The sequence below is a fragment of the Plectropomus leopardus genome, chromosome 3, assembly GCF_008729295.1.
Source record: "Plectropomus leopardus isolate mb chromosome 3, YSFRI_Pleo_2.0, whole genome shotgun sequence".
Taxonomy (NCBI): Eukaryota; Metazoa; Chordata; class Actinopteri; order Perciformes; family Serranidae; genus Plectropomus; species Plectropomus leopardus.
In genome coordinates this window covers 24,170,345-24,193,984 of record NC_056465.1, presented here as the reverse complement: position 1 = coordinate 24,193,984, position 23,640 = coordinate 24,170,345, and the positions used below count along the sequence as shown (strand labels likewise).

Below are 23,640 nucleotides of genomic sequence, written 5' to 3'. Positions count from 1 at the left end.
ATCAACGTCAGTTTTCTTGTGCTGCATTCGGATGCCTTTTACAAGCATTTAAACATCTGAAACCTGAGAACATTGGTTAGATTTCTTTCAAAAACATGGAGAAAACATGATGGCAAATTTGGCAAGAAATATCCAAGAAACTGAGAAGAAATTAGTAAAAAGGTGACAAGGAAATTATCTGAAAATTAGCTGGGGAGATTATTAGATACGATCAAAAAATTAGGGAAAATGTTCGGAAAACTATGTTTATAATACTCTTAATATCTAAATATAAATATATTTAGAGTTATTCTATAGACTAAAAAAACTTCTTGATTTTTTTTCTTTTTTTAGCTTAATTTCAGGTAATTTTCTTGTAACTCTTTACCAAATTATTGCTTTTTTTGGGCCATTTCTTGTTAAGTTGTAGAGAAATCAAGCCAATATGCCCAAGTTTCAAAGGGTTAATACATGTGCTACAGATGTGTTGGGTTTTGCTCAGCCTGCATTAGTGCGGCTCTGAAGTGCCACCCAGTGGTGATATGAAGTTTAGTCAACAGTCTTGTTTTTCTGATCATGCTGTACTATGCGTGTTTGAACAGCATGGTGAACTTATGGAAAGGCTTCATTGATAAACAGGTTAAGGCAAATACTGCTCCAGGCTCCCTTACATTTGATTAAAAAGTAACGCCTCTTTTGCCAATCCTCGACTACCCCGGGGCCTACGATGCACGAGTATTTATGTGCATTTTTTGTCTCCTCTATTTTCAGTGTGGGAATCTGCAGAACCTGAGAGCTGTGCATGTACAGTATCAAGCAGTGACGTGCATTTGTAAGCTGCACTACCTTTCCCTAAGCTCGCCTGCCTGTAGACACATAAAGCATCATTGCCAACAATATGCCATAATGTAGCCAATATTAACTAAATTTACAATATGTTGAATTACATGGACGAGCTAAACACCAAACCACTGGAAGCTCAATTCAAGTTTTATCATCCATGGATACTTATTGTATATAGCAGAATAATGTTAGGTATATGAGAAATTGTATTGCTTTGATTTTTTTGTTTTGTTTCATTTACACCACTTCTTTTTGCCAGGGGAACTCTCAAGACCAAAGAACACACATAACACAGACAATAAATTCTTAAAATGTTTTTATTTTTGTTTGTGATGGTCAACATGGTTTCATCTCATGCCAGGGCCATGAAAAGAGCCTCACACGCAATTGAGACCATTTTGAAATATTTTTCATTCACCTATCCCCCTCTATGTCAACCTAATAAATGTTTTACAGAAACCATGAACCATTGGACCGTTTTTGTGCATTTTAAAGATTTCAGTACATGTTTTACTTATTCAAAAGAAGTAGCCAAAAGTACTCTATATGTAGTGCTTCAAAATATCGATCTGATATAGATACAATATCAATATCATATATCAATATCAAGATATATGGATATATAGGGCTGGGCAATATATCGACATTATATTAGTATGTGATATGAGACTTGATATTGTCTCAGATTTTGGATGTCATAGTAATGTGGGGGTTTTTTTTCTTGGTTTTAAAGGTTGAATTTCAGTAAAGCTATTTCATGTCTGAACTTTCCAGACTGTTCTATTATTTTTTCTTTATAGCCACATTACTGATGATTATTTACAGGATCCCTGCGGCTTAGATCGAGTTAGAGTTAAGACTTTTTAAGATTTTATTGCCTCTGAACGTAAAATTGAAGACCAATTTTACAATAGCCAAAACTTCAGGGACAATTTTGCCTAAATGTTGACTTTGTTTTTGGTCAAGTCAAATAGATTATCGACTTCAAATGCTGAAAAAAATTCACTCTGTCTAGGGTGAAACATGAAAAACAATGAGCATTATATGATAAAAGTATCAGTTTGGTTTGCCTTGAAAAAAGGTCATTCTTCATTTAATTGGATGTGGTAAATGTATTTGAGTGTTTTTGGTTCCTCTATCCTGATCTGCCTGATGTCAAATTTAAAAAAAATAATTAACAGATGTTACCAATAATTTTGAGATTTCACAATGCAATGTCTGAAAAAAGAGATCCATAAATCCTAGCATTTTTGAGACTTTTGAAAGAAACTTGATCTATCAAAAACTTCTGTAAAAGCAAAAGTAATCAATCACTCAGTATTGTCGCGATATTGATGTCGAGGTATCTGGTCAGAAATATAGTGATGTTAGATTTTCTTCTCATTGCCCTGCCCTCAGATAGATACATTTCCCTACTAAGGATTAGACATCATGGAGTGTGAGGCTCGGATTCAGTTTTCACATGGTCCATTCTTCAATTGTGCTGCTTTGTGGATGTTTTGCACATTTCTGCTCAGGAGTATTTCCTTCTGAAAGCACAACCTAGACAGGGAAAAAAATCCAACATGTCAATATTTCACCACAGCCCAAATAGAAACAATGATAGAATTGAAGCCGACATCAGGAAAAAACAAACCAAAGCAACATCTAAAAAAAAAAAAAAAAAACGTATATATTTACCTGCTGTTAGTCTGCATTTCCCCCCTCCTGGTTGGCAAAGGATTAATGAGCAGCCTGAACAGGGTACAACTGTCTGGGAATGACTGAAGATGGTGGTTATCCTGTAACAGCCTGATGAGTACAGAAATCAGGTAAAATAATCATTTAATGCACATAATCAATCCAAATTAAAAATAACAGTATTCATGTTGCAGTCCTTACCTGTGCATTTGACATCCATGAAGAAGGAGTTGGGACTCTGCACCAGCCTCTTCTTCTTGTGTCTGCTCTTCTCTCTGGCAAAGCTGGGGTACAACAGATCCTTGTCCTGCAACCGACATCAGAGGAATTTCATATTTTTTCATTTTAAAGAGCTAAATTCGTATTTTGTGTCATGTGTTTCCTTGTCTTATTTATTTTATTTTATTTATTTACTTTTACACTTTGGGTGTTTATTACACCGTAATGCCCTCTACAGTCTAATGAATGAACTGCCGTTTAGAGCTATGACACAAACATGTCCAGGCAAGCCCAGGCATCATCCTGAGGCTGCACCTGTGTACTACATACACACCATGAAGATTTTTAAAACATAATTAGGCACATTTTCTCCATGAGTCCCATGTATCAGCTTGTTAAAAAATCTTTCTAGTTCTGTTTCCAAATAATACTGTTTTGTTGTCATCATCTATTAATAACAACCTGTCTATGCAGCTTTCTTTCAATCACAGTTCTATAAGTTCTTCTGTTTATAACGAGGAATTAAAACATGTTTACTTACAGCCATTTTTGCTCAAATCTCTCAGGTTTATCGTCCAAATAAGATGTAGAAAGTGTTATCTCAAGTGCGTGTCTCTCAACAGAAGTGGTTTGTTGTTGTGATGAACTATTGAGAACCAGAAAAAAACCCGAGCAGGCGGGGCCTCTCTCTTTAAGGGAGGCGCCACAGATGACAGTGGATGAACTGGTCCATGTGGAGCACATGACTCTGATCATAACTTTTGTAAACAGTACACATTAAGAGTCAAATATAACTATAAATAGATAACTAGCTACATGTTCTGATTGTTCTAACTACAGCTATTTTTGCTGAACAGACTTTTAAACTGTATTTAGGCTCTGAACAGGGGCGTAGCACCAAATACTGGGCCTTATGCATAAGCAGTCTCTGTGCCCCCCCCCTGCACATCCTCTATTAACCCATGTCTCTTTGCACTTATTGTTATTTTGCAGTCACTTTACTTTCTTTTTGGAACCCCAATTGCCATTTCTTGGGGAAAGATATGAAAGTGTACATCGGTGCTACAGCAGCAAAAGCAGTTGTTCAATGACTAAAACCATTTTGTGCCTTTTCAGGGTAAGGGGGGCCTTGGAGAGTGTCTATTTTTTAATTATTTTATTTTAAAGGACAAAGTTCAGTCTTTCAACCAATTTATGCCGAATTATGCCTAATTTATGCCAATTTATTATAGCACTAATTATTTAGATTTTCTTTTTTTAAAAAAATCAATTAAAACCAAACCTTTCATGTAAGGGTTTTCAAGGTGAGAAAAACATTGGACATTTGTGTAAAAAAAAGGAAAAATGTAAAAAGAACTAAATATATATATTTACAGTTACAGTAATTATATATTTACTTATATGTCACAGAAATATATTTATATGTTATTTTAGAACTTTCCTCAGGTCATTTACTGGTTTGTTTTTGTTTTTAACTTTTCTTTTTTAATGCTATTTTTCAAGAAATATTCTTGTAATTTTTACTAATTTCTTGCTAATTTGTTTTTTGTCTGTAGAGTTGCTACTTAGCATTTAATTATTAAATTATATTTTTGTTCATTTGCTCAAGCATGTAATTATATATTTTTGTATTTATTTATTCATTAATTTTAAAATCGAGTCATAAAATGATGTATGTATTTATATATTTATTCACAACCCTTTAAAACTCTCTATGGAGAACAGTTTTTTTCCCCTTAAAACTTTATTCCTAATCAAAAACTGGCTTTTTCATTCATGAACAGGTATAACAAGTAAAATTACAGACTAAATGACATTTAATTAAATAAACAACAACACAAACACACAAATATCAAAAGAAATAATAAAAAAAAGAGAGAAAATAAACACAGTTAGAGATCTAGTCAGGAATTAAGATATGAATCAAACTATTTATGTGCAAGGCCTGTTTAGTCAAATATATTTCAGTGGTTTTTTTTTTAAATTTAACAACTCATTCATAAAGACAGGAAAAATTGGTCTGATTTTCATAAATCGACACCTGTGAATAAATTGTTTGGTCAAAATAAATACAGTGTTATACATATTTTCCCAATTAACAGATATGTAACCGGGTGACCAAGGACATCAAAACGAGCAAACCCAGCGGGATACAGCGGACTTCCGGAGCCACGAGGACAGAGCAGAGTGACAGTTGATTTGACCCAAAGAGAAGCTCGCGAGCGGTGACGTCTCTGTCTCCACAACGGGCGGGATATCCGTAGTAGTAAGCTAGCTAATAACATGGCGAAGACTTACGATTACTTGTTTAAACTACTTTTAATCGGCGATTCGGGCGTCGGAAAGACCTGTGTGCTATTCAGATTTTCAGAAGATGCCTTCAACTCAACGTTTATCTCAACTATAGGTGGGTAAAAGTCGTTTTTTCTGCGTTGTCTTTGCCGAAAAGTGGCACAGGAGCAGCCCATCCCGTCATGCTAATTTGTTGCTAACTTTTCTGGCTAGCATTCATCATGTAGTAGCTACTCAGGAAGCAGCCCAGCCGGCTTGTTTTAGGGGCTTTTCCAGAAACGACAATAATATTTGAAGGTGTCATTATACGTAGAAAGTCCCTGTATATATGTACTGTAAGTGTGGGTACTCCACACAGTGTGTATCAGTAGATATTTATTAACTATGGCAAGCTGAACTAACAAGCTACAAAGCTGTCAGTGAGCTAGTTGGCAGTGTCATTTTCCATATGACCAGCTGCCTGTACTTCGTACTCTCTTAGCCAACGTTACACAAAATATCAATAAACTCTTCGACCACTCTGTTCTTCTAAAATCCAGTTCAAAATCAAACAATTTCAGCGCGAGATTACAAGTGTGCCTAAATTGGATTTGTTTCTCTTTTGTTTTTCTTCAGGTATTGATTTCAAGATCAGAACAATAGAATTAGACGGAAAGAAGATCAAGCTACAGATATGGTAAGATATGTTACATAAAATGCTTTCACTGCACAGCTAATGTGGCAGAAGAAAGATTTATGATTGATTATTATTAAACTCAGTTGCCAGTTTATTAGGTACATCTAACTAAAATGAACACAGCTCGTATACAATAGCTCTGCAATATAATGGAAGTTATTGCATATTGGTTGTTAGTTTTAGCATTTTGTCTGATAAACTGAGTTTACATGACTATAACTGTTACTCTTATGTAGAGGTCAACCGATATTGGCTGATTATTATTAATTAATGAGACTGTTAACTGATGTTTGGAACCGATATGCATTTACATTAAAAATATTTCATCCAAAATTTGGAATTTGGAATATAAGAAAACAAAAAACGTTTTTAAAATCCATTTAGGAAATGTTTAATTAAAAGTGAAACTATCAGCATCATATACAGCAAGTTCTCAGCAACTTTTTTATATATAAGTTAAGTGAAAATTTAAATTAAAAATGAATAAATAAAAATAATTCCCTGATGTTTTACAGAGAAAAGGTTTCTCCAATGCTGACTTTCTCTGCACTTTTTGATTAATTATTTTTACTGGTGATCATTAAAATGAAACTCAGATACATATAATCAGCAAAATGCCAAATACTTGCCTCAACAATTGGACAGGCCGATAATCTGTTGACCCCCACTCTTATGGAAGCTTAACTTAAAATAAAGTGGCTTGTTTTTAAAAGAAGCTATGGTACTGTGATATTCCCATACCATGTTGCACATAGAGATCATTGTTTTTTTGTTTAATTTATACTTTGCATTAAGGTTATGTGTTGTAGCTGTTCTTTAGACAGTAAGTTTGTAATTTTGAATTTATATCAACTGACCATTATTCCCTCTATATCAGAAACATTTTGCTGCTAAGAGTAACCTGTTCTGGAAAATAAATGACAAGTCGTTCAAATAAAATACTGATTATATGCAAGTTTAACATTACATAGCTTGCACTGCACATTCATTTTGTTTATTATTTTGAAAAACTACCAAAGATCACTCCAATACCATATGAATCTGTGCAGATATTCATCTATAGCAGTTACATTCCTGCCTCTTGTCCAAAAACTGTAAACTTTGTTTATTTAATTTAAATATGTATAATGTTTTCTTGGGATTACTATTACTCTTTACGTTGAAAGAATCTCCAGATCATATACTTATGTACTCATACCCACTCATAGTAAATATATACAACATTTGACTATGACTTTGGATGATACCCTGTTCTATTATCTCCAATATTATAATCTCTAATATTATAATCACGCATCATTAAACAAGACAAACATCAGGTTTCTTTATAAATTTGTGCCACTTTTGTGTCCTCTAACACTATAAACATTACAATTCTCCTTGTTTTTGATATAGAAAAATATCAGCTCATGGTTAATTTTAAAAGTATGGATAACTCTTTCCACTGACTACTGATGAAACAACTTTGTACCAATATATCCTGAGCAAATACTGCTATATCAGGGGAATATTTGGGGGATTTTGCTTATTCTTACCAAAGCTTAGATGATAAGATCTGCTTTCTGTTCTCTTTATACAGAAGTAGCTTGTGATATGTTATCTCTTTCACAAATACTGGAACCATGGAGAAAACACCAATCTTAGGGCTGCCAAACATGTCTTCCATCACTCTAAAGCTGGCATATCTACACTCTGTATATGTGTCTTTAAAGGGATACTTCGCTAATTTTTCAACCAGCTTTGTGTCATAGCAATGTGGGTTTATGTGTAAATGAACTGTGGTAAACTTCACTTCATAGTTTTGCTGGCTCTTGGGGTTGTTGCTTGAACTACAGGCTGTACTTCTGCATTTTCATATTGCCCCCCACCCATGGCACCACCACGGACATAAGGAGTATAGAAATGGATCAGGTGACAGACCTGCCCCTCTCTCTTTCTCACAATTAAAACCAAACTCCGATCAAACGGTAAAATTAGGTAGTGATGATCAAATATAAACCAAGCTTCTGTTACTGTGTTGCCTATTTCGTGTATAAAATGTCTTCAGAAACATATTTTAGTGCACTGTTTAGCTGTAATAGTGAGAGTTTGTGTAAAGGGAAGTGGGTACCATAATGCTTCCTGCACAGTGAAAATGGAGTCTGAAAAAGTGAGATTAAACGGTAAAACTAAGCAGCACTGATCAAATATAAACCACGATTCTGTCACTGGCGTTTTGTTCTTGCGTATTGACGCCGATGGGCATAAGTCGTAGTCTGCGATCCAATAGGAGATGTCATAGCACAGTCTGCATACAATAAACTTGATTTTGCACCCAAGTTTATTAGATCCATGACCCACAGTGTAGCTTGCACTAAACTTTTAAGATTGCAGAAAGTCTGAGTCTGCAGGAGGCTTAAATGTTTTCAGAAGCATGTTTCAGCTTACTGCTTAACTCTAATACCGGAGTTCGATTTTATTTTATCCTATATCCCACTTTGGAAACCTTGTGTTTGTTAAAATAGTGCTATATAAATAAAGTGGATTGGATTGGAGTGTTTGTTACCAGCCTTGTGCCATTTTGTCAAATGGACAAGTTTGCATTACGTCACTTATCTGCAGGAGCGTTTATTGTTTCTGTGCAGTGCTGTGCATTCTGGTAGTTGTAGGTTTTCTGCCTCTTGAGCAAAAGCAAATGCCACAGCCCTTTTGCTGTTTTCTTTGGTCATCATTTGGTCATCTATCAATGGCATAGATAGTAGTTTTATGAAAAGACCATTTTTCCAGCAGTGAAATACTTCTTTGATACTTGTAGAAGGAAACAAAGGTTTGAAGAGCTGCTAGCATTTGAGCTGTGTCATGACCAACAACAGCTGTACCCTGTGGTTGCATGAGACATCGCACAAGTCCTGTCCTTAGTGTCCTCAAAGTTGCTGGTTTGGCAATTTTCAACAATAGTCAGCCGACTCTTGTATGTAATTGTGGCTAGTTTGCAGTATAGTAACACAAATCAGAAGAATATGACAGTTAGAGGGTTATTTTCAACCGAGGTTCACTGTTTCCTTTTGCTTCCAGGGTTGTTGTTTGATTCACAGATAAAAATTTAGCTAAGTTAAAAAATCTGTTTTCTATGTAGGGACACAGCAGGACAAGAGAGGTTCAGGACCATCACGACAGCCTACTACAGAGGAGCAATGGTAAGTTGTTTGTTGCATCTTAACAACTCATACTAATCCCGCTGAATGGTTGAAGTGGTGGTTGTCTCAGGTGTGAGCTCTGCAGCACCAGCCTTAACCAGAACCACTCCCTGCATTGTTGTTATTGTTGTTAAATTTGAACAGTGAGTTGTTATGGTATGTTTGGTGGCCTCTCCTTTAGTTCAAGTTTGACTGGATGCCTTTGTTTGGATTTTTACTTCAGGAACCCAATCAACCCTTGTTGCCTTTATTCAAGTGTCATGCTTTTATTTGAGACTAAAAAATCATGTGATCCATCACTATAAGGGGATAAATGGAGTCTTGACACTTAATTTTTAAGTCTATCTCTACGGACCAATAATAATTTCTATGAAGGTCTCATTGTTGTCTTCCCTGCCGATTGTTTTAAATCTTTTTCTCCATAAACTTTCCAGGGTATCATGTTAGTGTACGACATTACCAACGAGAAGTCCTTCGACAACATCAAGAACTGGATACGGAATATAGAAGAGGTAACTGTTTAACATTAGCGAGAGTTATTATGTGTGTGTTTGTATGGACAAAAAGGGATATCTGTGTATCGTCTGTTTTGTGTGCATGTGTGAGTGTGTTTTATTTTGGCATTGATGGTAACAGCAATCTGTCATCACATTCCTGTTTGTTCACCATGCAAATTTATCCTCCACAGCATGCCTCAGCAGATGTGGAAAGGATGGTCCTCGGGAACAAATGTGACGTCAATGACAAGCGACAGGTGTCCAAAGAAAGAGGAGAGAAGGTGGGATGGTGAAGTATTCAAATGAATGCACTGTGACCTTGATCAAAAAAGTACGACTGAACTAAGCGGTGGGCGATACATCCAATATACTCAATGTATCACGGCTTGTACCACGTGCAATGTTTAAAATGACTATATTGTGCACATCGATTTTAAATTGTCACAGGGTTTTTATAAGCCACCAGTGTTTCGGCTCATTTCGCTCTACACTATGTCTTTCTGGCTCTCAGAGACACACACACACACACACACACACGCACACACACAGAGCAGGGCTTTTGCAGAGCTCCAGACTGTGACCATTTAGTCACAATTTGCGACCATGGAGCACTACTGTGATTTGCAAATAGTATATATTAACTGGAGAGCTGTTAGTCTGTTTCCAGCTTACAGCGAACTTAATGAGTGGTAGTGTCGGTAGAGTGAACAGGTGAGTTGTGTGTTTGTATCTGCAGAGCTCTGCTTGCGACTATTTAGTCACATTTTGCCACCATGGAGTACCAGTGTAACTTGAAAATATTGTATTTTATTCTTTTATTATTTGACAGTAGATACTTTATTTAACTTAATTGTAACTACATATTATTGAGTATTTTTTTTATTTTAGTGGTTATCATTAGTTAACATTAAAAGACATTTAGAAATATCGCGATAATGTTTTAAAGCCATTTTAAAAGCCCGACTTGAGCCTCCCTCTCTTGAGCTGTGTTTCCATCAAACTATTTTGGTATAGAACCCTGTGAACCTGTGCATAACTTGTACGTACATTTAACTAATCCCTAGATTGGTTTTGTGTTTCCACAACAGACAGCACTCTTAACTTAAGGTTGTTATCAGATGGTAATTGCTGCGTCACTGCTCGATCCAGCCGCTATATTTCCTCTTGACTGATGACACAGAGAAACGTCTGTACCTCACTGATCTTCCACAGAACAGGCTGATCTGTTTAGAGTCTCTGTCGCAATCAATTTGATAAAAATAGTGGGTTTGTTGTTTGTGTACCGAGTCCTTGCCAAACAAAAATGACGACCCTTTCAGCCAATAAATGGACTGCAATGTTTTTAGTATCAGATCTGTGTGTGACAAAAAAACAGGATGAAAGTGAACGATTCTTTTGCTACAGTGCACAACTTCTGACAATGGAAATGCAAAATTAACTTGTCAAATGTGTAACGAACTGGACTGACCTAGACGGCTTGGTGGAAACGAGGCTTTGGGATACATACTGTGTTTATATCTTGGCTACTTATTCTGTGTATTTCCTCCTGCTGTCAGCTGGCACTGGAGTATGGTATCAAGTTCATGGAGACCAGTGCAAAGGCAAACATCAACGTTGAGAACGTGAGTTCAGATTTTTTTCTATGTTTATTCATCCACAGCTCAAAGTATTTTTGCCAAAAGTTTGGCTTTAGGTCATTGTTATCTGTATGTTTAGCTACAGTCACAGAGTTTGAGTAATTCACTGAACAGAAAGGATGAGATGAAATTTTTATCAATTTACGAGAATATCATTTATAAAGTGCATAGAGGTTGTTCACCATGAGACTAAAGATAAAGTAGGAATCATAATAAAAATCCATTATTTGTGATGGTTATTGTTTATTAAAGGATTCCCATCAGCTGAACTGTAATTAGATTATGTGCCAGTCCATATATGACACAAAGGACAGCACTCACACTAAATAATTCAATTGCAGGCATAATTAGATTTAAACCACATAATCTGTTCACTGCAAATCTGCAGACTGTCTGCAAATAATGTAAATTTTTTGCTTCCTCTATGCAGTTAGACAGGATTAAGCTAGTTTTGTTGCTTTAATTGAAACCCACAGTCTTATTTGTCCAAAACCGTTAGTCCCGACCAGAGTAATACCATTAATGTGCTTTATTTGACTTAATTTCAGTGATATTTGTTTAATCTTTCATTTCGTTTGCAGGCCTTCTTAACCCTCGCCAGAGACATCAAAGCAAAAATGGACAAGAAGCTGGTAAGAATTGTAAAGGAGCAGAAACTTGATTTTTTATAAAGTACTGTTACATTGTGAATTATCTGTAGCGATTAATACTGTAAATATGAATTAAACTTAAATCAATGGCTTTTTCAGGCCACTAGATACATATTGCTGCAATAAATATTATTGAAGTGAGATAAACAGACTAAAAACTTCAGAGAAAAACAGATGTTGACAATTTTTTCCTTAATTTGCAGTTGAGAGAAGGTAATACATCGCAATATATCACAATATATTTTATCGCAATAGCAAGCATATTGCAAAATATTTAAAAATTGCATTACTGTATCGTGACCTAAATATTGTGATAATATCGAATCAGGTGGCGTCTGGTGATTCCCACCCCTGATAGAAATGTCATCAACACAGTTTTCCACAGTGAACTCTCTGGACAATTATCTGCTCTATTCACACATCTTTTAAATCGGACATTAGAGAGACGTTGCATTATGGAGCCGTCTAAGATAAAGTCTGTTCAGTGTCAGATCCACCTGATACAAACATTTGTGTTTTCACATACAGCTAATGTCTAAATATTTTCAGGTTTGTGGTGCATGTATGGAAGGGCCTGTGTTTTGTCTTGACCTGGTGTTTCTGCTGTTCTCATTTTTGAACGTGCGTTCTCATCTGTGTGTATTTTAGGAGGGCAACAACCCACAGGGCAGCAGTCAAGGAGTAAAGATTACAGAACAACCCAAGAAGAGCAGTTTCTTCCGCTGCACGCTCCTGTGAGGAGACGGGAGCGTCGGCATCCACCATCGCCTTAACTGTGTCCCCCACTGGACAGAACTGGACAGAGCACACTCTGATCTTCTCTTTTACTTTTCTTCATGTGTCTTCCTCCCGCTCGTTCTCTCTGTTATCGCTCTCTTTGTTCCCTTGACAACTGTGAATCTAACTCCTGTGGCCTCTTGGATGCTAAATCTGACTTCTTTTTATGGTTGCTCATCAGATTGACAGTTACAACTTCCTTAGATTTTATTGACTTTAAAAAATGATCAAACCTTTACTTCTCACAGAAATGTCTCGTTCCTAGATGGTTTCTTTCACCTGTTTTTCGTTTCACTTGGTGAATTCTTATTTATTTGATCCTTAAAACTAAAATTAGCCCAAATTATAATACCAGAACAGACTTCTTTCTCCGGTGGGCTTCCTAATTTTGAATTTGCTCCATCTGTCGAATAACACGACGTATTTATCCAAACTGATGAGAGTACAATCTGAACTAATATACCACATTTGTGTACTGATTGGGTGGCCTAGACTTTTATATATCAACATTAGGTAAACGCGACATGTAAATATATATCATTGATTATGGTTCATTGTATGAAACAGTAGTGCCAGCGCATTTTACTCATATCAACATTGAGTGCTCCAGGGATGACGTTTTTCTGTTTTCCGACATGGAAGTTAGCGTCTCCCTGGTTCCTTCGTCAGAAAGCCTTTGAGATTTTGCCATTGGATTTTGGATTGTTGCAGAAAATAAGCTCTGTGGCAAACAAACATTTATGATACCACAAATGAACACCACTTTAGGAGTTTTTTTATCAGCAGTATTGTCCAGAGAGGTCTCTTCTTCTCCAAAATAAATGGACGCAGTGATTTAAATAAGTAAAAACATAGAATAAGAAAGTTTCATGTTTAAAAAAAAAAAAAAAAAGTATTTTTCCAACAATGCTCTTTGCAGACAGGCTGCTGACTACAGCGGCTGAGGCAACACACACATGGCCTTATCTAAAGCCAGTGTTTCATTTGTCCATTCCAGGCTACTGTAGAAACCTGGCGGTGCAACATGGCGTACTCTATGGAAGAGGTCTCGTCCCCTATGGAGATATTGATGGCTCATTTTAAAGTAACAAAAACGCAATTCTTATTTTAAGGTGATAATACACTAAAGAGAACATATTTATTATATTATGTTCCATCTCTGCCAAGATAAATTCCACACACACCGCAGAAGTCTTTTCAGCTTGTCTTAACCACAGACCTTATTTCAGGCATTTAACCGAAATACCCATCAACTTTGAGATGAGGAAACTGGGAGTCCCTAATGCCAACAAATTTCCAGTTTTAAGGAATCATTCCTGGGGCACTCTGTTGAGGTTTACATGTCCTCTGACCACCTTTTCCACTTATGTCTTTATCTTAATTTCTTAGGCTGAAACATTCCTCTTGTGAACACTTTAATGTGCAATGTAGTGTGTATTTGGGGCCCAGATTTAAGTATTCACGTTTGCAGTCAGACTGGGTTCTTGACAAAGTATGCTTGATTTAAGGGCACACAGATTCCTCTGTAGTTGCTTGCCTCATAGTTTTTGCTGTTGCGATTTCTGTGGCTCAGATTAGATGTGATTGGTGTGAGGTTCATTTGATGCACTTCGACTGGTGGATTAGCAATACCTGACTCTTGACACCTGGAGGCAATACAGTTACACCACCGTGGCACCGAAGGAACCGCAGTGATGATGAAATCATTGTTTTATGATCCGTACTTCTTCCTGTTGTCAGTTCCGATGGGGGAACATGTACACAACTGTTTTCTGGGCCTTGGATAGGGGCTGTGTAGCAGTATTTATGGAGTGAAACAAGACATAGCACCAAAATGACAAAGTGCCCTTTTATGTTCTTATTGATTATTATGCACTTTTTCCTTTGTTCTTTCTGTAAAAAAAAGTTCTTAACATTTGTTGACTGTGTTTGTTGCAAGTCTTAACTGAAAGCAAAGAATATACATGCACAAGTTTTCCATGTACCCCGTCTGGGCTTCCTAAAAACATCTGAGCACTGAAACCTTGTCTTTGACAAAAAAAAAAAAAATACAGAAGGCCTTTGGTTTAGAGATGTTTTTCCTCTATAGTAACATTCCTATTTCACTTTTTTTTTTTTGCTTTTTATGCATCTCTGTTGATGCTTTTGGGAACCCCAGATGCACCCAACCTTACCCAGCTCTCTTGTTTCCTCTTCTCTCCAGATATCCCTCGCCTTGTTTTTGGCTCAGTATCATGGCCATCTGAACTATGCATTCTGGGTGCGTAGAAAACCTCAAAAAGCTTTGCACATTTGACTTGACAAGCTTTATTTGAGATTAGAAATGTGCAAAGGATCCTTGCTGTTTTATTTTCTGCTGTCACTCCAAATTCTGTTGTGTTTGAGCTGTTGGGGCGTAACAATAGGAAATTGATAATGAAAATCACGTCTGACATTGTTCAGTGAGAGCAAATCATTTCTAGAGGTGCTAAGGAGTCATTGAATTAAATATGTAACTTTAACCTGTGGATTTAAATCATTGTCGTTAACATGGTTGGACTTATGGCACAATTTTGTCTCTCACAGATTAAATTCGTGGCTTGGTAAAATGCAGATTTTGGACTTGGGTTTGGCCTAAATTTCACCTGTAAAATGAGCTCCGTAGTTCTTTTGATTGGAGTCGTTTGTAATCCTCGCCAACTATAAATTTGCCAGGTGTTTGTTAACATATCTTTAGCATTCCCACTTGAATTCGGATTCCATCGCTGATTATTGATGCATTTCACGGGAATAAATAAAATAATTCAGCAGTTGTAAATAAAATCTACAATGATTGTACTGAAGGTTCATAAATCTTATTGATCTACACATTTTGTAGATATGTGTTTTGATGATTTATTAAAAATGAGATTCTTAAAAAATGTTTAGTCAACTTATTTTTTTTTTATTCGTGTAAATTCATTTAGAAGATTAAATATATGAAACAATTTGGGGAAGGTTACTTTGCATGCTTGGTTTAGGTTGAATATTTAAATCTGAGTTGAAGTTAAAACAAAATTGAATTAAAATTTCCATCTTAAACCCAGTTTATACACATTAAAAAAATCTATTTAGTAAACTTTCTGCTGAATTATAAACGTTACCAACCATAATATATGGAAGACCTGTGACTTCATAGGAAATAAGCAACTGAGCACATAAAATGTTGAAAACAAACAAAACCATGAAGTTGATTTTAAAATAATTTAATTTTAACAATAACCAATAACCAGCCACAGCACCCTGCCAACATGCCCTCTATCCACAACTGACCTACAGTTTGAAAACTGTTTTCATGTGATGGAGAAGGGCTCCCTGACATTTGCACTGGAGTGCATCACTTCCTCTTTGCAAACTGATGCGTAGGGGTATTTAGGCAGCTGACCTTTTCTTCCTTTTCTTTCAATCAGCACGTGGGAGGAAAACTACCTAGACTGGTTCTTTTACTTGATTGGCTCTCCAGCTTTAGGCTAACGGGAATTTTCATTGAATCGGTTAATTTAACAGGTAATATGTAACAACAGCACAGACCGTGAACTTTTTTGTTAAAATAGTTCCTGTCTGTGAGAGCTTCCTCTCTGATTAGAAAAGCAGATGGGAGATTTTGCACATGCATACATTTGCCCAACATTATTATTATTATTTTTCTTCTTCTTCTTCTCTTTATTATCATTGTTAATGTTATTGCTGTTGTTGTTGCTATTGTTATATTTATTCTTGTTATTATGAATTTATCAGCTGAGCAGCAGCTTTCTTATTGACTTAAAGAACCCACAAATATTAAATAGATCAATGTACGTAATTGATCTCAAGTTGAAAATTATTTTGTTAGCATAAGGCACTGAACAGCACAGTAAAAACACAGTGATACAGTATATCATACTAGAAGACAGTACAGAGGCTGAGATAGCCCATGCATGTGTACTTTCCCCACTCTGGCTCTGAAGTTAAGTTTGACAGCTCGTAAACATTAAATTACAAGATACAAGGTAGATTTATTGTCATTAAACGTGGTTTAAGAAGAAACGAAATTGAAGTTGATCCTAAATCCTGCTACGTCTTAGGTGATGTTACTGAATTCTAACCTCTCGTGTGGTCTCCCACCTCAGTAACCGATACCTGAGGAAATGTAACATTATGCAACGGTGGAAAAGGTCTGAAGCCTGTCGTGTCATCTGAGCTGCCTCCTCTCTGGCAGACTAACCCATTTCACACACCTGTGACTTTAGGGTACGTTTATATATGTAGGTTACATGCCTATAGTTTTTATATACACTGTTACACAAAGAGATTGTTTACCTTCTGTCTAACCTTTCAACCCACAGGATACATGCAATGTATTTTTCTCATTTGGCTACGTTATGTTGTGTTCTTCTGAATTGTGATGTTAAACTCCTGCTCACAGAGAGCTGAGTGTTGCCTCCGCCCCCTGACAGGTGTAGTCAGCTGAGCGAGATCTGCTGTGTCATTTTTCACAGAGCTGCCAGACAAGGTGAGTAACTTTCATTATGTTGAGTTTAGAAATCCCTTTGTTCTGTTGTTGTCATTAATGATCTGAATGTTAAAACTACACATTAAGATTAACTGGTATTACAGGTAAAACTGATGCAAATAGGGATTGAAGTACAATATCCTGTCTCAGCTACAGTTTGTGTTGTAAATTATCTTTAAAAAGATGGTTCAAACACAAATCCTTGGATATGTGGGTTCTCTTTATGTAAAAATTAAGCTGTAAAACAATGTTCACACTTCATAACATGTTTTTTTTTGAAGTGACATTATGTGTTATTGAAAGACGTAAAGGGGAAAAAGATCAAATCACTGGCTCTTGAATGCAAAATCTGCTTGTTATCGATGGCATATCAGATCATTTACTTAAAGCTTATCTATCTGTTGTTTGTATTGTATATCATGTGTTTGGACACAATGAGCTGTAGATGACACATTTGTCCTCTGTGAATTTTCCAACAGACCCAACAGTGGATTAAATGAACTGTTTCCTAGGATGATGGAGTGGAGTCAGCCGTCACAAGCACAGCGCAATGCTTTCATCTGGTTCACAGAGTCGCAGCTGCGGGTTGTGATCAGGAACGGTGTCGTCCCAGAATGGTTTCATGGGATCATTTCCAGGAAGTAAGTTTGCACAGTCTGTCATTGTCCGCCATCTGTAGCAGTGGATGGTAGACAGGGAGGAATGTGGAGAGCCATGTTTTAAAAATCTTACATGATAAAGGTATCAGTGTTGTGTTTCAGCATGCTGTGATCGTTTCTAGTGAACTGATTGACTGTAAAAGCTGAGCGGTTAGGATGCAACATGTTTTTTTTCTGCTGTGTTGTAGAAATGTAATGTAATGCATTATATAGCTCATTTAGTGTTTTACAAAAACAAAAGTAAGACATAAAATAAAGCTAAAATGTAAGAGCAGAGGGGGGAAAAAAAGATGTTGAATCTCCAAAACGTCAGGTTTTTAGGAAGTAATCAAAACTTTTCAGGAAGTTTCTGAACCCAGATCAGGGCCAATGTAGTTAGGGGAACAGTGGTTTACTGATTACCCAAAGCCCCATTTAGAGGGGGGCCCGCAAAAAACCTGGAGTTAAAATTTTGGTTTTCTTTGCTATTTTCTTTTATTCCCTAAGTAACTAGTGCAATAGCTAAATTAAAAGTGGCAGAATTAATCATTTGTCAGACTGAACTCATAAGAAAAAAAATAGGGAAAACTGTCTGAGGCCCCTCACAAAATGGTTTAGTCCGGCCCTGCACTACGAATTGTCTTTGAATGCAGCGACTGTAGAGCTGATTGAGTGACTGCTCATATGGTGCTGGAGCAGGAACAACCATGATGGAAGGCACGCACATCCTTAAAACCTTTACAGGTACTGGATCAAAAAATTAAACCAATGCAAGAATCACACAGGGCATCTATATAATATATTCATTTTTAATAGTGCAACGTTTTGATCTAACAAAGATCTTCTACAGGCATTTTCAGATCTTCAAATCTTTGAAAATGCCTGTCAAAGATCTCTGTTAAATCAAAACGTTGCACTTTTAAAAAACACTGAGCTTTTCATTCAGCGTACCAACGTACACTGTCAGGTATTTCCCTAAAAACAGATTCCGAAAAAGATGAGACAGAACAGAAGGAAAAAAGCAAACTGACTTTGTAAATAAAAAAATAAAAAAATAAAATCAGAGCCCAGAAATTGGTGCTACGCCCCTGACCACAATACAAGCTGTGCTGGGAGCTTATCCTACTTTTCCTCCATTTTTTCAGCAAAACAAACAAGCATAAGTGGATCCCTGTGTCTTTTACCTACAGGTTTACATAATTAAATAAGAGCACAAAACATAAGTTGTGCACTTATTAAGCACGTTAGTCACAGATCTGTCAGCAAAGAGGCTTCTTGAGTGCTGACTTAACCCCTTTAATAATTAAACAGATTTGTACTTAGAATATATTTTTTGCTTCCTCCACACCCAGTGTACACGTTCATAACTCTGTATAATGGATCATCTAGTATGTGGATTACTGTAAGGCATGGTGTACTGCGTCAGTTTACTTAACTGACATGATTATAATGCACAGTATTTATTAGACTGTTCTTTTTAAAAGTTAAGTTCATGTACGGTGAGAACATTATGTTATGTGTTGAAAGCTAAAAATCTTACACATTTCCAGGGTGACTGATTCAAGCTCCAGTTCACATGCAGTGCTACCTGATCCCATCATTCACAGATTAAAGTGCATGTGCAAAGTCCTTGCCTGTGCTATTTTTAATTGCGATTATTATTTTTTATTATTTAGTTGCAAGAATTACACACTACCTTTTTTAAATCACTATTCAAAAAATATTTTCATTGACCTGCTTTAATATGATTCCATCTTTTTATTTCTTTTTTCACTTATTTTATCTTTTTTATTTCTGTTTTATCTATTTCATTTCCCTTCTATTTGTGTTTTGATTGCTTTTATTGTTTCTGTTGTTGGTTTTGTTTTGGTCTTTTAGGTTGTATTATTTTATATTGACATTTTGCATCCTGCAGCTAACATTATTTGGCCTCTGGTTTTAATTTTATCCTATCTCTACCATAATTTCTTCTTACTTGTATTCAGTAGGGTTGTTCGGCTTTCCCTTGTTGTATTGCCGTCTATATATCCTATTTCTGCTTTGCTTTGTTTGTCAAAGCATTTTGTAAACTCTGTTTTTGTAAAGTTGCTATATAAATAAAGTTATTATTATTATATAATGACAGCAAAGATATGTGTGACACGTGGCATTACAGTAAAACATTAAAAACTAAACAAAACAAAATTAATGTCAATGACCTCTTTTCCCCACTTGCTAATGATTTGTGCAGGATTGCAGAGGATCTGCTGATGTCCAAGCCTCCGGGCTACTTCCTCATCAGAGTCAGTGAGAGCCGGATCGGCTACACTCTCTCGTACCGGTGAGCTTCATTTCACAGTTTACACTCGGTTTAGCTGTTGAAACACCTGCTCAGTTCACTCTTCTTGGCATATTATTTCCTCTCTGTCCCTCAGTGCTGGGGACCGCTGCAGACATTTCATGATCGATGTGTTGGAGGACGGCCAGTACATCATAGTAGGGGAGGACAGGCCTCACCGGTCTCTGCAGGACCTGGTGGACTTCCACCGTAGGACTCCCATCATGCCTTTCAATGAGGTGCTGACAGTCGCTTGTGGACAGGTGAAGTGATGTTTTATTATCCTACCTGCATATAAGTGACTTGACTGAATCGTTTTTCCATACATTATAGATTTGTGTAGTTTTTTTTTTTGCAGTTGTTTTGCTCACTATGTAAAAGAAACAATTTTACTGTGTAAATTCCAAAAAAGCATCAGGACAACATATTTGCTTTAAGGCATTCACAGTGTGTTCATTCACAGTTATACCGGAGTCATCTTTACGACACAAAACTACAATATTTGCTTATTTGCGTGTCACCGGTGCACCATGCAAAAAGCAAACAATCACAATTTGTTCTGTTTCTCTCACTGTCTCTCTGTGTTTGATCTCTCTGAAGACCTCGAATGACAAGACGGACTATGCAGAGCTGCTGTTTCCCCAAAGACATCAGAATCCAAACACAAGATGGCTGCCAAACAACCCCCTGCATCCCAGCGTAGGTCAGCCAGCCTCACCAGAAGATATCCCACCTGCCCTTCCTTATCGACCAAATAACTTCAGGAACCCTGCAGACCTGTCTCTGAACAGACTTTACCCGAATTTGGAAGAGGAGTTTCCTAACGTCACCTCCCCTCTCTCAACCACGGTAATGGTGATCTTGGTCGATTGTTGCTACATTTACATCATTCTCAAGATATTTTGTATGATTTTGTCTTCTTGTTCCAAACAAGATGCTGCTGATGTGGTTCAGTATGAACACGATTTTCTCCCAAACTTTTAACAGTTATGTTTATTGCCCATGAGAGATTTTTGTGGGGTTTTTGTTGCTTTTTTTTAGCACCATAAAATCTGACAAGTTGATCTACATTAAAAAAAACCTTGGGAACCAATTCCCTTGAAGAAGGAAAGTAAATATAACTATACATTTTAATTCTTTATATCTAATTGTTAGATTTACTCAAGATTTAGCTGCATTTACTTAATTTTGTGAAGTTGTTGCAACTTTAAAATGATTGCCTTGTTCTTTTTAAATGTTAGAAACTTCAGTAAAGTTAGTCTGACTTCTTCTTCAATGATAAGGTTAGGAGATCTGTGAGTTTTGTCTTTTTTTTTTTTTAAAAAAAAAAGAAAATACAAATATGATTAACTAGTTTTCAACCAGAAGAATACAGATATATAATGCAGTAAACTTGGATTACTGAAGTTGTGAAAATTTGTAAAAGATAGATTTAATTAAACTTGTCATTTTTAAGTTGCAGAAACTTCACAAAATTAAGTAAATAAAACCAAATTTTAAGTAAACTTAACAATTAGATACAAAGTTAACATGATTAAGACTAATGGTTAAATTTACTTACATTTTTCAAGGCAAGCCGCTTGTCAGGTGACACAGTGTACTGATTTGGAGTGGGCTCTGAAGTAAAATGTATTTTGATAACATTTCTGCACAATTTACAATCAAGCAAACTTTAAATCAAAATCCAATGTCAGTTGTGGAGGTTGTTTCCATATTCAGCCACTGTCATCTGATCAAAACACATCCAGACAGTCCAGTTTTTGACTGTTGTGTGTCCGTTGCTTATTAAGTTATGATTAAATATACTTAAGGTTTGAAATCAAGTTTTTGTAGCCTTGATGTTCCCACCTGGCACCAGACATCAGTTTAACTTTAGAAAAACATGTTGGACTCTTATGTCGTACTGACGTTAAATTTTTAAAATTCAAAAGTCAGTTTGACAATTTTTTAAACATTTAACAGCATTGCAATTTCATGCTGTGAGGACGTTAACGTGACTTTTTGCAGAGGTTGGGTTTTGTTCTCCATAACTTCTGACTAAATGTTGTTATTCTGTGTCGAGATTATGTTGGCATGAGACATCTGGAAGATGTTGGACTTTGGTTATTTGAAACAAACAAAATATCAACATCACTCATCTTTTCTACGCCAGATTAACGTTGGCAGTAGATGTTGACCTCAACAATAAAAAAAAAAAGTCTGCACACTGTAGTTCCCCTATGTTTAATTTATTTACATATCCACAGGTGACGTTTCATTCTGGTGCCTGAAGAAGAGAGGGAGCTAAAAACGATTCTTGTGGATGTGTCAATAAGTTACACTTAAGAAAGCTACGGTGTGCTGACTTTTTTCTTGTTGTTGACTGCTATTCTTCTTGTTTGACACCTGTCTTACAGGGGTTTTTGGATGTGCATGACGATTATGCTTTTTATCCAGTAGATGCTGTCCTGACATTGAACTGACATAAAACTTTGGTCTCCTGATGTCACAACCTAAATTCAACCAAATATCAACATCTAACAACATTGGTCACCAGCTGAGTTCAAATGTATTTCTTGTATTTTCTAACAAATTCCTGCTGTATGTTTCATGTTTTGATCTTCAGCCTGTGCCCAAAAAGAGATATAAAGACTTCAACCTTCCACCAAACCAGCCTCCCGAGGTCCCGGCTCGGAGCTGTGTCCCTCCACTGAAGCAGAACCAGGCCTGTATCAGAACTGTCTCTGCACCTGAGAGTGCACCCACCACCACTGCACACCCAAAGCCGTCAGTCGTCTCCAACCTGAAGAACCTCAAGAAGAAATTCCAAAAGAAGGCCGGCACGATGCAGGAGGCGACTGAGAATGATTACGAGGAGATCGCAGGGGATCAGACCTTCAGCGCTCCACCATTTTTCTACAATGTGACTGATGGAGCATTACCTCAGGAGTACCTCCCACCTCCACCCTTTGCTCCAGGCCACTACTGACACACTACTACTTCCTCAGAAATATGACGCACAGATGGATCCAACCTCAAGTTTGTGCAGGACAAAGGCGACATACAAACAAAAAAAGGAGCAATAGTTCGCACATTGAATATCGAAACCTTAAAAAAGTTTAAAAAAGCGTCATTTCAGCTTTCAAGTAAATGCTGTTTTCACTGCCATTTTTCAATTTTTATTTTTTTTTCATTTATTTCCTTGTTTATTCAACAGAAACTAAACAATTACATAAGTAGTAATGCAACAAATGCACTCCTAAACACATCTCTCTGAAGCTAATTACTAGCCCAATTCCCGGCTTTAAATTCCAATTCAATGTTTTATATCCCTTTCTGTTGATGCATTGTATAAAAAGTATGAAAAAGCAGCAGGAGGAAGCTGGTAGAGCGTATGTAAATCAGAAATGACATGGTTTGCATGAGCTGCTTTGAATGCAGGTTTGATACAGATCTGTTATCAGCAACATGACGATGAAGCTGGAAGAAAATGGAGCTGCTGCTCAAACTTGTTTCACATTTTTCCGCCAATGTCAAACCCTTTTTATTATTAACATCTGTTTTATTTCAAATCTATGTATACAACTAGATAATATATCTGTGTAAAGCATCTGATTTTCTGGCACAACTGAGCCAATAAATGACCTCTAAAAAAATATGTTATATTTGTATTGGTTTCCGGACTCTTATGGCTGTTCTACAAGCTTTTGTTTCATGGCACATTATTAATAACACTCTATCGTCTGTCTGCAGTTTTAAACATGAAACAT

The 23,640-nt window shown here is 36.5% G+C and overlaps 3 protein-coding genes across 3 annotated transcripts; 2 read left to right on the top strand and 1 right to left on the bottom strand.

Moving 5' to 3' along the window:
• Nucleotides 1–405: 405 nt before the first annotated feature.
• Nucleotides 406–3,367, bottom strand: LOC121937793 (40S ribosomal protein S27-like). Its single transcript, XM_042481115.1, has 4 exons — nt 3,263–3,367; nt 2,704–2,809; nt 2,503–2,613; nt 406–2,364 (listed from the first exon to the last, which is right to left on the bottom strand). Exons 1-4 carry the CDS (start codon nt 3,266–3,268, stop codon nt 2,336–2,338), a joined length of 252 nt encoding a protein of 83 aa, XP_042337049.1. The 5' UTR covers nt 3,269–3,367; the 3' UTR covers nt 406–2,335.
• Nucleotides 3,368–4,958: 1,591 nt separating this feature from the next.
• On the top strand, nt 4,959–15,326 carry LOC121937783 (ras-related protein Rab-8A). The gene is made up of 8 exons (XM_042481106.1): nt 4,959–5,128; nt 5,629–5,689; nt 8,805–8,865; nt 9,300–9,377; nt 9,554–9,643; nt 10,919–10,984; nt 11,581–11,631; nt 12,298–15,326. Exons 1-8 carry the CDS (start codon nt 5,005–5,007, stop codon nt 12,385–12,387), a joined length of 621 nt encoding a protein of 206 aa, XP_042337040.1. The 5' UTR covers nt 4,959–5,004; the 3' UTR covers nt 12,388–15,326.
• Nucleotides 14,600–23,534, top strand: hsh2d (hematopoietic SH2 domain containing). The gene is made up of 8 exons (XM_042481097.1): nt 14,600–14,686; nt 16,554–16,674; nt 16,850–16,936; nt 17,416–17,577; nt 19,805–19,894; nt 19,989–20,154; nt 20,492–20,740; nt 22,497–23,534. Exons 4-8 carry the CDS (start codon nt 17,450–17,452, stop codon nt 22,857–22,859), a joined length of 996 nt encoding a protein of 331 aa, XP_042337031.1. The 5' UTR covers nt 14,600–14,686; nt 16,554–16,674; nt 16,850–16,936; nt 17,416–17,449; the 3' UTR covers nt 22,860–23,534.
• Nucleotides 23,535–23,640: the final 106 nt, after the last annotated feature.

Coding starts and splice junctions, on each gene's coding strand:
- LOC121937783 (XM_042481106.1), top strand. CDS start 5,005: ATGGCGAAGACTTACGATTACTTGTTTAAACTACTTTTAATCGGCGAT. Junction 9,378..9,553: donor GGATACGGAATATAGAAGAG/GTAACTGTTTAA, acceptor TATCCTCCACAG/CATGCCTCAGCAGATGTGGA. Junction 10,985..11,580: donor CAAACATCAACGTTGAGAAC/GTGAGTTCAGAT, acceptor TTTCGTTTGCAG/GCCTTCTTAACCCTCGCCAG.
- LOC121937793 (XM_042481115.1), bottom strand. Junction 2,614..2,703: donor CATGGATGTCAAATGCACAG/GTAAGGACTGCA, acceptor TGTACTCATCAG/GCTGTTACAGGATAACCACC. Junction 2,365..2,502: donor GAAATGCAGACTAACAGCAG/GTAAATATATAC, acceptor TTCCCTGTCTAG/GTTGTGCTTTCAGAAGGAAA.
- hsh2d (XM_042481097.1), top strand. CDS start 17,450: ATGATGGAGTGGAGTCAGCCGTCACAAGCACAGCGCAATGCTTTCATC. Junction 19,895..19,988: donor GGCTACACTCTCTCGTACCG/GTGAGCTTCATT, acceptor TCTGTCCCTCAG/TGCTGGGGACCGCTGCAGAC. Junction 20,155..20,491: donor TGACAGTCGCTTGTGGACAG/GTGAAGTGATGT, acceptor ATCTCTCTGAAG/ACCTCGAATGACAAGACGGA.